The sequence below is a fragment of the Lucilia sericata genome, unplaced genomic scaffold (assembly GCF_015586225.1).
Source record: "Lucilia sericata isolate MDLA Ls3-8-SP2 unplaced genomic scaffold, ASM1558622v1 Contig000126F_arrow, whole genome shotgun sequence".
In the NCBI taxonomy this organism is placed as follows: Eukaryota; Metazoa; Arthropoda; class Insecta; order Diptera; family Calliphoridae; genus Lucilia; species Lucilia sericata.
The window spans coordinates 416,066-432,594 of NW_023994158.1; the positions used below are offsets into that span (position 1 = coordinate 416,066).

Here is a 16,529-nt window from a genome sequence, read left to right on the forward strand (position 1 = left end):
AATAAATAAATTAATTAATTAATAAATAAAAAATTTAATAAATTAATATTTCAATAAATATTGTTGCTATATAAATAATTATAAATTATTAAAGTAATGTTTTCATGGCAGAATATATTCTGTTAAAAATATATATGTATATAAATCGTTTAATAAATAGTTTAATTTAATTTCTTTTAACACTTTTAATATTTCTTTTCGTTAAATAAATAATTAATTTAATTTGTTCATAGAACTTTTAATAATATAAAAAATATGTTTGTTTTTTAACGGTCATATATCATAGATATATTTCATTAATAGTTTTTTCTTTATTAATTCAACAATTGTTTATTTAAATATTGTTTTGTTTTTGTAATTATGTATATTATATGAAAATATATGATAATCTGTTTGTGCTATAAAAAGGATTTTGCATAAGATTTTTTATATTGTAAATCATAAGTTGAAAATGTAAAATCACAACCATTTTTCAAAAAAAAACTTATAATAATAATGAATTCTATTATAAGTTCTTTTTAACAAACAAATTTCTAAGTCCACAATTGTTAGAAATGTCAGTAAATATGTGGGCAATTTCATGTCAAGTGACTTTACAAATTTTGTAAAAACTTGTTCCATTGATATTTTTATGATTTATAAAACCTGTTTCTATTAGAATCGAAACATTATATTTTAAATCACATTTATAGCACAAATAAATTTATGAATTTGATCTATTCTAGTACTAGTACAACATTGGAGTTCTGATCAAAATTTTAATGAAAAAAAATTGTTATTAACATTTTTCATTAATTTGGTTAACTTTTAAATTTGACTAGTACCATAATAGAACTATAAATTTATAAATAATATACAAACATTAACCCCTTTCAATCAATCAAATAAATAAATGAGTTACAATAAATAAATAGCAATAAATAAATAAATAAAACTTAAAACTAATATTCGCACATTTCACAAATATTTGGATTGTATATGAATAAATAAATAAATATTTTTATAAATTATTAAATAAATAATTAAACACTAAAATATATATTTTTCACAAAAATTATTTTAAAATAAATAAAATAAATTTCAATAAATAAATTAAATAAATAGTTATTAAGAAACAAAATATTTCAGAAATAAATAAATTAAATAAATAAATAAGTTAAAATAAATAAATAAATAATTTCTTTTTTTGTTCCCAAAATATTACTGTGTAACATTTCATAAACCCCACTTTAATGTTGCATTAAAATTTCAGCTCACATATGATATGGTTGACAGAATTGATATACCAATCTTTGTGATCTTTCTGTCTTTTTCATAATGCCCTTCTTGTAGTATTGACGTATGGAACGTGATAGTTTATCATAATTCATGGCTGGACGATTTTTGCGTTTACCCCACAATTTGGCCACTCTCACTGAATCCTCTATCTTAAAAATGCCCTTGCTGCGATCAATCCAACGTATGGCTGTGCCATTAATATGGGGTGCCGCTAAAAGTTCTTTTAGAAATTGCCATAAATGTATGTGAGATCCACCGTTGCGGGTGCCAGCACGTTTAACTGGCGTTATGGTATTGATTTCATTAGTAGTTGTATTATTATTGTTGTTGTTGATATTATTATTTGTGTTATTGCTGTTGTTGTTGTTGTTATTTATACCATTGGAATTTGTATTGATCACCTCTTCATTATTATTAAATTGGCCGTTAACTTGTTGTTGTGCGTTTGCCAGAGAGTTGTTAGTGTTAGAGTTGTTGTTGTTGGTAAGAAAATCATCTTCATCTGTAATTGTTTTTTTATTGTTACAAATATTTATTTAAATTTGTATTAAATGTTTATTTATTACCTTCGGTATCTTCTTCCATGCTATTATTGTATGCATGCAATATATTGCTTGTCCACATATTATGTGTTTGTTGCATTTGATTTATAGTTGTATTTTTTGGATATTCGGGTGAATATGTTAGTTTCCATATTTCCAATTGAGCATGCAAAGTACTACCACCCTGTAAGAGACAATAAAATTAAATGTTTAAAATATTTTTGTGCAATAATTTGAAAATGTGACCAATAATCAGATATTTAACTAAATTTCGCTGATAACACCTAGTTTCATATGAACCGATATCTCTCTACAAAATTTTATAATGATCTGTCCAAAACTAACACCACCCCCCTTCATAAAATGACTTTATCACTCATTACTGGCGTAAAAATACTATTGCAAGGACAAATTCAACATGAACAAGTTTTTATATCGTCTTATCGAATTTCATGAGAATCCCCTTTCCCAATATAATGTCCCCTTCGAAAAATAACTCTAACGTTTATAACTGAGCTAAAAATGCCAGTATAGCATTGAAATATGACATAATCGTTTTTTATATCAACCAAAATCACTTTACCAAATTTATGACGACAGGTCCATAGTTGACCCTATCCCCCATATAAAGCCCCCGGCAGAAGATGAACCCTTTCACGCACAAATCTAAACCGCTGGACTTATTGTGGATATATATGTATATATTCGTCATTTGTTATAAAAAAGGTAGAAGTTTTTTCGAAGGATATCATAGGATATTATCCTTTTTAGCTTGTATTGACATAAAATTCTAAAAAATAACTTAGTTTTCTTTTGGAAATAACAATTTACTGTACCTGTGAGCTCAAAATTAAGCTCTAAATCGAAAAAAATCAAGAAAAATCTTGAGACACCGGTGTCCCGTATACGTGTAAAAGTTAACCGAAGTCTCTCTTCTAAGTTCTATGAGGAACGGCCCCTAATTGATAACCCCTATATATAACCCTTGAGAGAATTATTTTAACGCTCTTTACTGATTAAATAAAATTTGTAAGAATATCTGTCTGCCAAATTTGATGAGGATCAAAGCATAATTCACCCTAAATATTAAATTTTATAATTTTGAAACTATTTTGGTGTTGTTATTCTATAAATAATTTCCCCCTTCAGAGCTGTTGTACCACCAGTTAACGTGGTCTTATCGTCCTAAATTTTCCAGAATGCATTTCAATAACTTAGAGACAGATACGGCCAATATTCGCAACTTCTTTGAAATTTATATTTCGGACACAAATATACAGTCATGAGGACAAAAGGAACAAAATGTGGATAATTGGTTGGTGGTACGACTTTTTTATTTCCATATTTGGAATCAGCATTCCAAATAATACCGGGAATAATGAAAATAAATTTAAAAAGTTTATACATCGATGGCCCGTGTAATTATTACATTTCATTTCATAAAAACTTAATAAACTCTTTTGTTTTTTTTAAACTAACCTGAATTGCTACATATTTATGAAAATATGTATAATGTACATATGTATAAAAACAAGAAAAACTTCCTCCTACACAATAAAATTCTCATACAACAGTTCATCATCAAACAGTAGAAAATTAAAACAATGAAGCTGTTTTAACTAGAAAAAACATTAAGCAAAACAAGTAAGAAAGTATAGTCGGACTAGACCGACCATATGATACCCTACACCAGTTATGAATATTAAATGTGATTTATTTCATAATAAAGCATTTATCTTGAATATTACCTTGATTCCGATTTATTTAAGCAATTTATTGACGAGAAACTTATTTTCTAAAAGAGGCTTTGTATGGGGGATAGGAGCAAATGTGGACCGATCCCGATATAATGGGCTGGATAGATTTTTGTAATAACAGTGGTAATAAATTAATTGCGGATATTCAAATCACTTTCTGATGGGGGTCAAATGTAGTCCGATCGAAATTCAGCAAGGTCATCAAGGCTTGTATAAAACTTAGTTGTGCGAACTTTCATCGAGATACATTTATATTACACATAATTATTAGCTCAAAAGCCCTTTTCGGAGGGTTCAGTTGTATGGGGGCTAGGTGAAATAATGGACCGATTTTAACCATTTTCAATAGGCTTCGACCTTTGGTCAAAGCAAATGTGTATTCCAAATTTCATCAAATTATCTTGAAAATTGCGACCTGTACTTTGATAACAACGTTTACATGGACACACGGACGGTCGGACGGACGGACGGAGATCGTTAAATCGACTCAAAAAGTGATTCTGAGTCGATCGGTATACTTTAAGGTGGATATTGTATTAATACTTTAATGCGTTACAAACATCAGCACAAACGCATAATACCCTTCCCACTATAGTGGTGTAGGGTATAAAAAGTAATCAGGTTTAAAATTCATTAAGTCATTAAAATAAAGTAAACTAAATTAAGTTGAAAAAAAAAAATAATAATAATAAAAAATGCAAACAAACAAAATCATAAATTTAAAACTGATCATAAACTGTAAAAAAAATGCAATGCACTGATATAAAATTTTGTGTGTTTTCATACAAGTACAAGTGAATTTCTGGTCTGACACAAGTTATTTTTAGTCTTGGTTACTGTTTTTTTTTTATTAGTATAGTTTATGAAATGATCATCAAAATGATGATAATGATGATCATCATCATCATGATTAGTGTATAGGTAAATGATCATTATTACAATATGATCATAATGACGACTCACTTTCACCTTGCAATGTCGTTGCTGGTCGTTGCCTTACATTATATTCAATTACAATAACAAATTTATTATTACTTTAGTTGTTGTTGTTGTGTGTTTTTGTTTTGTTACACTTTTGTTGTTGTTTCTAATAAATCTAGTCTAGCCATTGGTACTTAAAGGTTTCTTTACCTGTAAGTTTTAAAAGTGGCCACAATTGTAACCTTCTATTTTTTTTGTACTTTTTGTAATGCGTCATGCAGTTTAAACACAATCACTTGCACTTCACAACAACAAAGATACATACATACAGTTTGTAGTTTTTTGGTTTTTGTGATTTTGTTGTTGTTGTTTTTTTTAAATTTTTTGGTTTCTTTGTTTATTGAATGGGTTTTATTGTGCTGCACTGTGGGCAGTGTTTGTAAGAATAGTGATAGGAAAATTTCATGCACATATTTATTATATTAAAACGATTTATAAGATTTTTATTCGATACTCTGCAGTATGTAATTAAATTTAATTGTAAAAATTATTTTGTTTTTCTATACTTAATTAATATGTACAAGACTAGTAAATACTTTTTTATTTTCGAAAGGATTTCTATAGTTTTATTTGTAAATTAGGGGAAAAAGTGGCCTCCGAAAGGTTAGTGGTTAATGTTCTAGTTTGGTACACCGGAGGTGGTGGGTTCGATTCCCACCTGAGGCCCTATAGGGATCTAGGTGTATTTCTTCGGATATGATATATATGTACATCCTCCTTTCAAACTAACTAACCAAACTCTAATCTAAAATAATATAATTTAACGAACATATTGATTACGTTTTAACAATTCAATTGTTTCAAAAAATCAACAGTATTTATAGGGAATCATGATATATTTTTGGTATATATTTATTATATTCACAACCATAGTGCAATTTAACAACCGTTACTGCAACTTGTTCAAACATATGTGATATGTGTAGTATTCGTGTCTTTGCTGTCGCTTACACACAGCAGTTTCACTAAACAACCTTCACACATTCTTTTCTTTACCTTCAGCCATGACCACGGTTACTAAATTTTTGTGTTTTTTTTTCTCTTTATATTTTTGTTATAATTTTATTTTCACATTTACTTTTCCTTCTTTTTCCCCAAAAAAAAAAAAAAGAAAGAAAGAAAAAAAAAAAAAAAACAACCAACATGCTCCAATAAGATGAGTTTGAAATGAAGTGCTTGTTTCTTAAGTCTTTTGTTTTGTATACGAGAGTAAATGAGTGAATATAAGGTTTGGGTCTTCAGTCTTTCAAGTATATTGAGTGAGAGTTGTTTTTATAATTTTGATATTTTGTTTGGTTTGTTTTGATTTTGATATTTTTTTTTAAATAATAAATATTACTCATTTTACTCTGGCTGCTCTCTTTTTTTCGTTTTGCAAGTTTTATTAGATAGTATTTAAAACGAAAGCTTTTATTTACTTTCATTTTTAATACTCTTCATTTTGTTGTGTCTTTTATAATATTACCATGTATTAAAAAAAAAAAAACATTTATAACTGTTTTAGTTATTAAATGCAGCTTTTAAGTATATTTCTGATTTTATAAAATTTTGCTTGTTTAACAAATAAAATATTTACTCATTTTATTTGTAAATGACGTCAACTTTAAGATGTCGTAACTTGTTATTTAAACTTTTAATATTGTTTTGGTTTTGTTATCTTTATCTCTTTTACTCTTGCTTAAGATTTTGTGATTTTTTGTAGTAAATTGTCTAACATAGAGAAAAAAAAACAAATTTCTTCTTTTGCCCTCCCATTCTAACCCCGCACAGCTGACATAAGCTAACGAAAGAAACATGTGTAAAACGAAACAAAAACAATATCTTACATTGTTTCTAAAAGCTTAGTTTGTTGGTAATCATTAAAAGCTGGTACGACCTTGTCTTAATTAAAATTCACATTTAATTCCATCGATTTGAATCGTTTAGCATATTAAAAAACCACAAACTTACTAGTATTATGTTTTCTTTAAGCATAAAAAATAAATTAATAGATTCTTGGTATTGCTTACCTCTGGTATTCTTTTGACAAATTCATCTTCAGTTAGTTGCAATAACTCAGCACCATTTTCAAGAAATTTATTTTCAATATCATCAATTATTGGTAATTTGAATTGTTGTAGGGTGGATCGTAACCATGCGTGTACTTGATTTGCTGACCAAGCCGAGGGATCTGAAACAAATAAAAATTAATTTAAATTTAATTTAAAATTTTTATTCAATGTTTTTGTTGAGTCATTTGGCCATTGGAAAAACTAGTTATTAGTTAAAGGTTAAATTGGTTCATTTGTGATTATGGCTATTATGGTGAAAAAATTTTATAATTGATTTTTTTTGGTATGTTTAATAAATTGTTTAACTATGAATCATTATTAATATAATTTTAGACAAGCTACTTGTTAAGAAGTTATATTTAAATAAGTTCAATATAAAAATATTAAACATTACTATAGTTGGTGTGTCCTTTTATAAATTGCCTTACTTCCGCTGTATGTTTATTTAGAGATTTTCTGAAGACGAAATAATTAAGCGATTTATTAATTTCTTGCGGGACTTAGAACTTTGATAAACTTTAACACTTTAATATAATTAATGTCACAATAGGCTGTTGATTAAATTGTTTTAACTTATGTATGTGTTGTTACTAGATAACCTGTGAGTAGTTTGAGTAAAAATTTTACAATAACAAAATACAAATAAAATTTGTGCTCAAACTACTCGCACGTTATCTAGAAGCAACATATTAGGCTCTCTTTTTATTCAAAACCAACAAAACGCTAAAAGCATGAGTACCCAGCAGAGAATAAAAATAAATATATGTCAAGGATCATTTTATTATGGGGACTTTGTATAGGCAATAAGTTAAAATATGGCCCAACAATAACGAAAATTGGTAATAGAACCTATAATGGACACACAGACGGACGGACAGATGGACGGACAGACAGACAGACAGACAGACAGACAGACAGACAGACAGACAGACAGACAGACAGACAGATGGACAGATAGACAGACAGACAGACAGACAGACAGACAGACAGACAGACAGACAGACAGACAGACAGACAGACAGACGGACGGAAAGACTGACAGAAGGGCAGACGGACAGACGGATAGACGGATTACTGTGGCGAATGGAATAAAAATATATTACAAAAAAAAATCAAAAATACTTCGAACGTTTAATTAAATGAATTTCACTTACCCTGTGATATTTGCAATTTAGCACAAGTAGCATCAGCTTCACGTTTCGCATGTTCTAATGCTAATGTAATAACTGGTTCGATATTATCACGAACCTCTTCCAGGCCACCAATAAACGACTCCAGAGCCAAAGGTTTCAGATTGTGTCGTTTTTGGAACGTTGTATCTTCCAAATATTCGCGCAATAATTGATGATCTGCTGTCACGGTGGCACTACACTGTGATTTATTCAAATCATTAAACGTTTCAACATCGGAATCGAAAGGTTCTGATTTGAAATCGAAACCACTGCTACAGCTACTATAGCTAGACTGTGGTGTGGGAGTATCACAGTTGGATTCGGGTGGTGAAGGTGGTAATATGTGTAATTGCTCTTGCTTAATCGTTTGGGCATCAATAGAGGGACACGGTGAGGAGGCAATATTATATAGAGAATTGCGAGATGAACTTAAAGATTCATAACAGGCAGACGAGGGCGATGATGAGTATTGTGTGTGGGAAAAATTATATTCTGATTGAGCGGGGCTAGATTGCGGCGACGGATAGATTTGTACTGGATAAGCGGGTGGTGGTGGTACAAGTTGATTTTGTTTCGTATTTAAAGGAAAATAGCTTTGATAGATTTGCTCTTGTTTAATTGTGTTGAGAGAAGGACACGAAGACCAGGTTTGTTCGATTTTTATATCGGGTACAGCAAGTGAGTTGGCTTTATCTTGTTGTAAATGTTGTTGATTTATTGTCGTTGTATCGAAATTGTAAACTGTTGTGGGTATATTATCTATATGATTCGTTTGCTTAATATTTGTCGTTATTGTTGCTGTTTGTGTTGTATTGTTATTATTATCATTATTGTAATCCTGAGGTAGTAGCGATAGATCAAAATTATCTGTATATGTTGCAAATGGATCATTTATAGTTCCACTAGCACTTGTTGTTGTGACGGCAAATTGTGTCGACTGATGTGTTTGTGAAAATTCATATGAAATTTCTGGTATTTGAGGGGGTAAAGTTACCAAACAGTCACCTGTTTGAGGCATCTGAAATTGGAAGAAATAAACAAACAAAAATTATTAATTAAAATTCAAGATATAGATTGTTTAAATATAAAAATATTGTTTTTTTTTTTTTATTTTAAAGTTCATTGATCTGTTTGGTTTGAAAAAGTTAACAAAAGTATCAGGTGGTACCAGTAACAAACAAATTTTAAACTTGTTAAACATATATTAAGTAAGTTCTATTGATAAGTAAACAAATTGAGAATTAAATAAAATACAAATTATATTGCTATGAATTTACATCATTTCTGTTATATTTCTAGTAACTTTCGATATAATTTTATTATAATTTTTTATAATTGTGACAATTAATTATTTTTCTAATTCATTTATGTTGACATTTTCATTCTCTTTTATGCAATGTATTTCTAATGTCAAGTGTTTTTTTAACACATTTTCATTGTGTTTAAAAAATGTATTTAAGTTTTTATTTTTAATAACTTGTTTCTATTAAAACTAATTTCATGTTTTAAAGATAAGAAAGGTCTTAATCGCCCCACATAGTAAAATTATTTTTCAATAATGTGTACCGTTGTGAAATTAATGTTGTTTTGTTAGGTCGACTTATAATTCTTAACTAATCGAGGTGTCTGAAAGTTTTTGTGTGTCTGCTTTGAGATAGATGAATATTTAAAGTTCTTATCACTAATGGAAACTATTTATTTTTTATGTTAAGTAATTGTTTTCTTATACCCTACACCACTTTAGTGGGGATGGTATATTGGGTTTGTGCTGATGTTTGTAACATACAAAAATATTCGTCCTATACCAGTCCTTAAAGTATACCAATCGGCTTAGAATCGTTTTCAGAGCCGATTAAGCTATGTCCGTCCGTCCGTCTGTCTGGCTGTCCATGTAAACCTTGTGCGCAAGGTACAGGTCGCAATTTTTAAGATAATTGGATGAAATTTGGCACACACGCTTCTTTTGGAGGATGAAGGTCGAAGTCTATTGAAAATGTTTAAAATCGGTCCATTATTTCACCTAGCCCCCATACAACGGAACACCCCGAAAAGGGCTTCTGAGCTCATAATTATATTAAATATTCCGATAAAAAGCGGCACAACTACGTTTTATACAAGTCTTGATGACCTTGCCAAATTTCATAAACATAGGGCCTCATTTGACCCTAGCTCCCATACAAAGACCCCTTCAGAAAATTACTTCAATGTCCAAATTTATCATATAAACACAAATATCGCGATGAAATTCAGCACAAATAAATATTATATATAAATTATATTTTCAGACAATTAGTTTTTCATCCATAAATTGCTTAAATGTATCGGAACAAGGTAATATTGAAGATAAATGCTTTATTATAAAAAATAAATCACATTAAATATTCATAACTGGTGTAGGGTATCATATGGTCGGTCACGTCTGACTATACTTTCGTACTTGTTTTTATTTTCATTTATAAAAATATATAGTTATTTATGTTTTGATTTTATTCAATATCAAAAATCTTTTTAATAAACAAATTTTTCAACATTTTTTTAATTTTTAAAATTTTATTTTTAATAATTTTTAAAAATTTTTTTTGTATGTAATTTTATTTATTTTTTAATTTTTCATTTCAGCTGTATCAAGTTTTGTATATAATAAAAGCAAAATAACAAAAACTGTTTGTTGTTGTTTACATTGTGTTTTGCTATCTAATGGTAAAAAAAAATCGCTCATGTCTCCGTTATATATAGACCGATTTTGCTGAATTTTTATAACAAACTTCTAGAAGAATATATTAGGATTTCATGAAATTGGTTTTAACAGACAGACGGACAGAAGGACATAACTACGTTATCTATATGACAAACTTGAATTTATATTTTATATTAAATAGTTCTTGACCATTGTTTTCTTAAAAAAAAACTAACACTTCTCACTTATAAATAAATAATTGTATTTAAAAAACTATTTATTAAACTATTTTAATGACTTTAAAACACAAAACTAACTTAAACTTACCAACTTTCAACAAAACAAAAATACTGATTTAGTTAATTCGAATTATTTTATAGATTCAAAATAATAAAAATCATAGATTTTTATAGTGAGATCATTATGTGTGTAATACAAAAAAAAAACTTGTTTAAATATAAACAATAACAATATTATAATTCACACCTTTTTACAATTGCTTTGTAGATGTAAAGATTTTTAAAAATTTTTAAAACTTAAAATTATTGAGATTTTACGCTTTTATAAAGCTTAGATATTATTATTATTATTTTTTCTTTAAATTTTGTTTTAAATATAAACAAAAATATACATATGTATGCTTTAAACATATAAAACAAAAAATACACAAATTGAATATAGACAAACGAACGAAGAATGATCGAATAAAGCGCGAATTACATATTTTTTTTTTTTCAATCAAAACTTAAAACGTTCTTAACGTTGGTAACAAGCCGTTATGCCGGTAAAAAGCCAACTAAATATAAAAAAATATTTGCTAACATTTATCAAGCTTTTACTACCAATCTAATAGCCATTCCACCAAACACCCAGACAAACAACTAGTCTACAACTAGAACCTTTCCAACGAGCTTGTAGTGGAAACAATAAAAAAACGCAAAAAAACCCTAATAAAAAATACAATAAACAAAATAAATTAATGACGTTTTAGAAAAAAATCACTAACATGACGTTATAGTTCTATAGTCATTTAATTCTGACTGAAAAATAAGAAGAAAAAAACCCAAAAGCAAATTGATCGTGGAGAATTCATTGTTATTGTATTTTAGCTACACCTCCCAAATCCCCTTTATTTTAGATGGACAAAATCTGCTCTAGAGATGAGAAGAGAAAAAAAACACAACAACGCGGGAAAGCTTTATTTTTTTATTTCAAAGTTTTTAAAATGTTTGTTTGAATTGCGATTTTGCAAAAAGGTTTATTACATTTTGTTGGCTCATGTATATTTATATGTATGTATCTATGTGTTGTGTGTTTGTAAAAATATGTGAATTTGTTGTAATTGCTGTGATTGACTGGTTTTTGTAAATTACGTTAAATGACAACACAGATGCTTGGTAATACCATAAAATTAATGACGATTTACAATAGAGTACTCTACTACTTATTGTAAGGTGTTGTGGGATTTTTAAATTATTATATTTATATTAATTAGAAAGATCTTTTGCTGATCCAAGAAGTATTTTGGAATTAATGATCTTAAATTGTTTGCTAATCTGTCAAACTACTTACATAGCTAAAACTTGGTAATGACTTGAAGTTAAACAATTCCATTACTCTAATAATATCGCTCTTGTAGTAAACAAGACTGAGATAATCCACAATTCGGGTTTTTTAAACTGAGGGTACTAAAGTCTTTCTTTTAGTTTCAACAAATTTCATATAAGTCTATTATTTTCGGTGTGTGATCAAGTTTTGTTTTCAGATAATCTCTCGAACCTGGTTTAAATCCATTGATTTGCTTAAAAGTTATTAAAATAATATATATAGTAAAATGTCATTAACCATTCAAAGTCATTTTTCACGAAAAGGCCTTTTTTGAATTATGTCTGTCTTGTATTAAATGAGCTTACATACATAAGTATTTCTGAATAAATACTGATTTGTCGTACAGAAATACGAACTATCTATTTAACCTACCTACCACTTATGGCTATCCTTAGCACCCCAACTACCTGATTTGCTCTTTGTAAATGCGATTGAAGATTGAGGAAAGCAGAGAAAGTCATCACTTTACTGTGCCCAAGTAATGTATAGAGTAGGCACTTAAAAAAAGGCAAAGGTTATTACCGTGTACTGACTCCTTTCCTTTTCTGAATAACTTTTTTGTAGTCTATAGAGTGATGATTGACTTCCCACTAGAACAAACACATGCTAAAGTCATCTGGGTAGTCGGATGTATACGAATTATTGTTTTTGTCACTCCGTTTGTAATACATCGAAATATTGGTCTAAACCCAGAAAAGTTCTTCTTGATTCTCATTAGATTCTAAGTCGATCTAGCCATGTCCTTCCGTCTGTCTGTCTGTCTGTCTGTCTGTAGAAAACACGGTAGAGTCCGAACGAAAAAAGCTAGAGGTTGAAATTTTCCACAAATAATTTTTATTGATACAAGTTGTTTGGTATTGAAAATGGGCAATATCGGTCCAAGTTTTCGGATAGCCCACATACAAGTGGACCCACCGAAAAACAGGTTTAACAGTCATAATTAGATAAAAAATATCCGTATAGCGATGAAATTAAAAAAAAAAAAACTAGTCATATACAAACCAAAATTTCTCTACCAACTTTTATGAGGATCGGTGCATAATTGACCCTATCGCCCATATAAGGTCCCATTCAGAAAATTATTTTAACGGTCATTACTGGCTCAAAATTGCGTGTGAAGCGATGAAATTCATGAATAAGTTTTCTTCTAGTCAAAATTTCTCTACAAAATATGAGGATCGGTCCTTAATAGACCCTCACCCCATATAAGGTCCCATTCAAAAAATGATTTTAACTGCCATTACTGGTTTAAAAATACGAGTAGATATATGAAATTTAACACAAACAAGTTCTATATGAACTGAAACCTTCCAACCGACTTCGATTAGGATTAGTCGAAAACAGTTCCTACCTTCCATTTAAGATCCCCTTCAGGAAATTAAAATTAACCCTACCCCCATATAAGGTTCACATCAGAAAATAACTTTAACGCTCATTACTGGTTAAAAATACGATAACAGTGATGGAATTCGATATAAAAAAAGTTTTATATGAACTGAAATCTTTCTACCGAATTTGATGAGGAACGGTCGATGACTGGCCCAACCCCCATAAACGGGTTTCTTCAAAAAATTACTTCAAATTTTAAAAAATATTAAAGATACGAAGACAGCTATTAAATTGTTGTATAAACCGATGAGGATAGCTCCAGAATTGACTCAACTCCCATAAACTCAATAATAACAAAAGCATCGACTCTTAAATATTAAAGTTTATTTATAAAGAAGCATTCCTTTTCGGAAATGATTTGATGGTGGGTGTATAAGTTTCGGCACAGCCGAATATAACACTTTTACTCGTTAATGTAAGTTTTTACTGGGTAATATAAGGCCATAAATCTGGTATTATTTAATATTGGTTGTAACTCGAATGGATAGAACTAGTTTTTAAAATTTTTGACACCAAATGTTACGTATTAATAAATAATAATTCTTCCTTATATTTTTATAAAAGATTGATTTTCTAGGGCTTCGTTTTTAGGTGACAATTGTCAATACAAACTACTTGAATCTAGATATAGTATTTGGGAAAATATTACTTGTTAAGAAAATGTTTTATATATTGCAAATCTTAAAATGTACTAAGTAAAAGACTGTAGTTACCCTTTAATTCGAATTTATCATATACAAAAAATTCACATTTGGAATAAATTTAAAATTACAAATAATGACCTCACAACATTTTGCAGTAAATCTATTGTAATATAAATAAAAAAATCACATTTAGCACCCTCTTGCTTATCATACTCTACTCTAAAATAACTCGTTTTATATTTGATTTTTATAGAAATTAAAACTTATTAATCTCTCTATATTAAATATAATAAAACTCTCTCTATAAATAAAAGCAAATTTCTACAAATGTTTTTTTTTTCTATATTTTTCACAAAAAAGTACTTTTGAATAATGAATTTTATTTAAAAGGGTTTTTTCCCTCGTGTTCATTGTTGTACTCATATATAGTTAGTTGTCTATAATTTATACTTGTTTTATAATTAATTGTTTTATTTATAAATATTAGTATGTATTTTTACTATAATTGTCTATTAATAGTTTACTACTGATATGTGTAATTTTTGATGAAAATTGAAAAAAATTCTCATTTTCATTCACATTTCATGTCAAGTCATTGGTTTTTCCACAATTTAGAAAATACTAAAGCGTCAGTAATTAATTTTGTAGTAATTTGTGCATTTTTTGTTTTAATAATAATTTTTATTATTTATATTTTCAATTTATTTATATTGACTTTATTACTGTTGTTATGAGTGACTGTGTGCAGATTGTTCTGTTTATAAAATAATTTAGTTGAATTTAAGTGCAATTTTATTTGTAATTAACTAAAAGCTATGCGGTTTATAAAGTACACTGGGAGAAATTAATAAATACATTCGCTTGAATGTTAGAAAATTTAATTAATTAGGAATGATTAGATGATAATAGGTAAACATAAAATTTTATAAAAATAACTTTTATATAAACTTAAATACTTGTATGTAGTTAATTTTTTGACGATCGCATAATATTTGACTTTAAACAACAATTCAGAAAACTATCTCATGAATTAATTCGACAAAAATAATTGCACACATTTTTATACTCTATACCACTATCAGTGATGCCAGGAGATTTTTTTCAGAAATCCCTACGCTTATGAGAAAAAATCCCTTTTTTCCCTACACCCACTTTTTATTTTCCCTACATTTTTCCCTACACTACTTTTTTCCAAGTTTATCTTAAAAAAATACAAAAATAACATAAAAAACTAAAATATTAGCTCCGTTTTATAATATATGTACATATATACATATATATGTATTTTTTTTTAATTTTTAGGAATGAAATTTCTAGAATTAAATTTTTTTTTTCTGTTAATTTTACATAATACAAATCTTCCAAGCCTGACTCTTCAGTTAAGATTAAAAAAACAGTATCACGATTCGATGTTAAAAATTTATTTTATGTTTTTTAAGGTTTACTTTCGCGTTTACTTTTGCGGTTTCTTTTTGCGGTTTACTTTTATAAATTTTTAGAACATTAAATCTATATGAAAGATTTTAGTATGTCGCATGTTTTGTAGACCTCAGTTCAAGAAACCCGAATTTTGGATTATGCCAGTCTTGTAGCGATATGTAGGTACATATATTGTAGAAATTACAAGCGGAATTTTTACTAACGATACACTTAAAACTGATTTCATTTTTAATTTTAAAGTTTAATACATGAAAGGGTATATTTTTAGTTGTTAAAAACTATGAAATTGAAAAATCCCTACAATTTGACAATAGTAAGAAATCTTTCCCTTTTTCCCTACACGTGAAATTTTTGAAAAAAGTCCCTACAAAAAGGGAAAAATCCCTACACTTGGCATCACTGACCACTATAGTGCGGAGTATATTATGGGTTTGGGGTGATGCATGTAACGCATAGAAATATTGGTTTTACATCTTAAAGTATAGCAATCGGCTCAGAGTCATTTTCTGAATCGATTTATAGAATTCTGCATGTTAACCTTGCAATCAAACTCCAAAAATTTCGATTTTAGAAACGGCTGAACCGATTTTCTCACCGATCTTCCTGTATGTCTGGTAATAACTAGATGTTACTTTTTATTAGGCGAGGAGCCACGCCGCGCAGCAAAATATATGTATATGTATATATATCATAAACGCCTAGAGTCCTCAACAATTTTGACATCCATATGAACATTTGGGGTCAAAATGTGCGGCCTAGGTACAGCGTTTGACACCTCCGATATAAGGAAAGGTTTAAAATATGAATATCTTAGAAAATATAACACTTTTTTCTAGCCGCCATATTATCAATGTGAACATTTAAGACCAATAATGGGCGTGCTTGGAATGTGGCACCTACCATGTGAATTAAGTACAAAACATTGTATATCTGGGAAATTGTTAGAGCTGGAACCCTCTAATTTTGCAAGAATAACTTTCACATCCATGT

The 16,529-nt window shown here is 28.5% G+C and overlaps 1 protein-coding gene across 5 annotated transcripts in view; it reads right to left on the reverse strand.

Moving 5' to 3' along the window:
- Nucleotides 1-1,087: 1,087 nt before the first annotated feature.
- Nucleotides 1,088-16,529, reverse strand: part of LOC119600900 (DNA-binding protein D-ETS-4) — a 61,887-nt gene continuing 46,445 nt past the window's right edge. For 2 of the 5 annotated variants that reach the window (XM_037951478.1, XM_037951479.1), the window contains exons 3-6: nucleotides 7,764-8,799; nucleotides 6,568-6,728; nucleotides 1,845-2,004; nucleotides 1,088-1,780 (exon numbers count right to left, since the gene is read on the reverse strand). In XM_037951478.1, the coding sequence (XP_037807406.1) occupies nucleotides 1,254-1,780; nucleotides 1,845-2,004; nucleotides 6,568-6,728; nucleotides 7,764-8,799 (1,884 nt within the window). In that variant the 3' untranslated portion in view covers nucleotides 1,088-1,253. Of the gene's footprint in view, nucleotides 1,781-1,844; nucleotides 2,005-6,567; nucleotides 6,729-7,763; nucleotides 8,800-9,347; nucleotides 9,388-10,785; nucleotides 11,072-16,529 lie in introns of those variants that run through there. The other 3 variants (XM_037951481.1, XM_037951480.1, XM_037951482.1) reach the window with 3 other exon arrangements.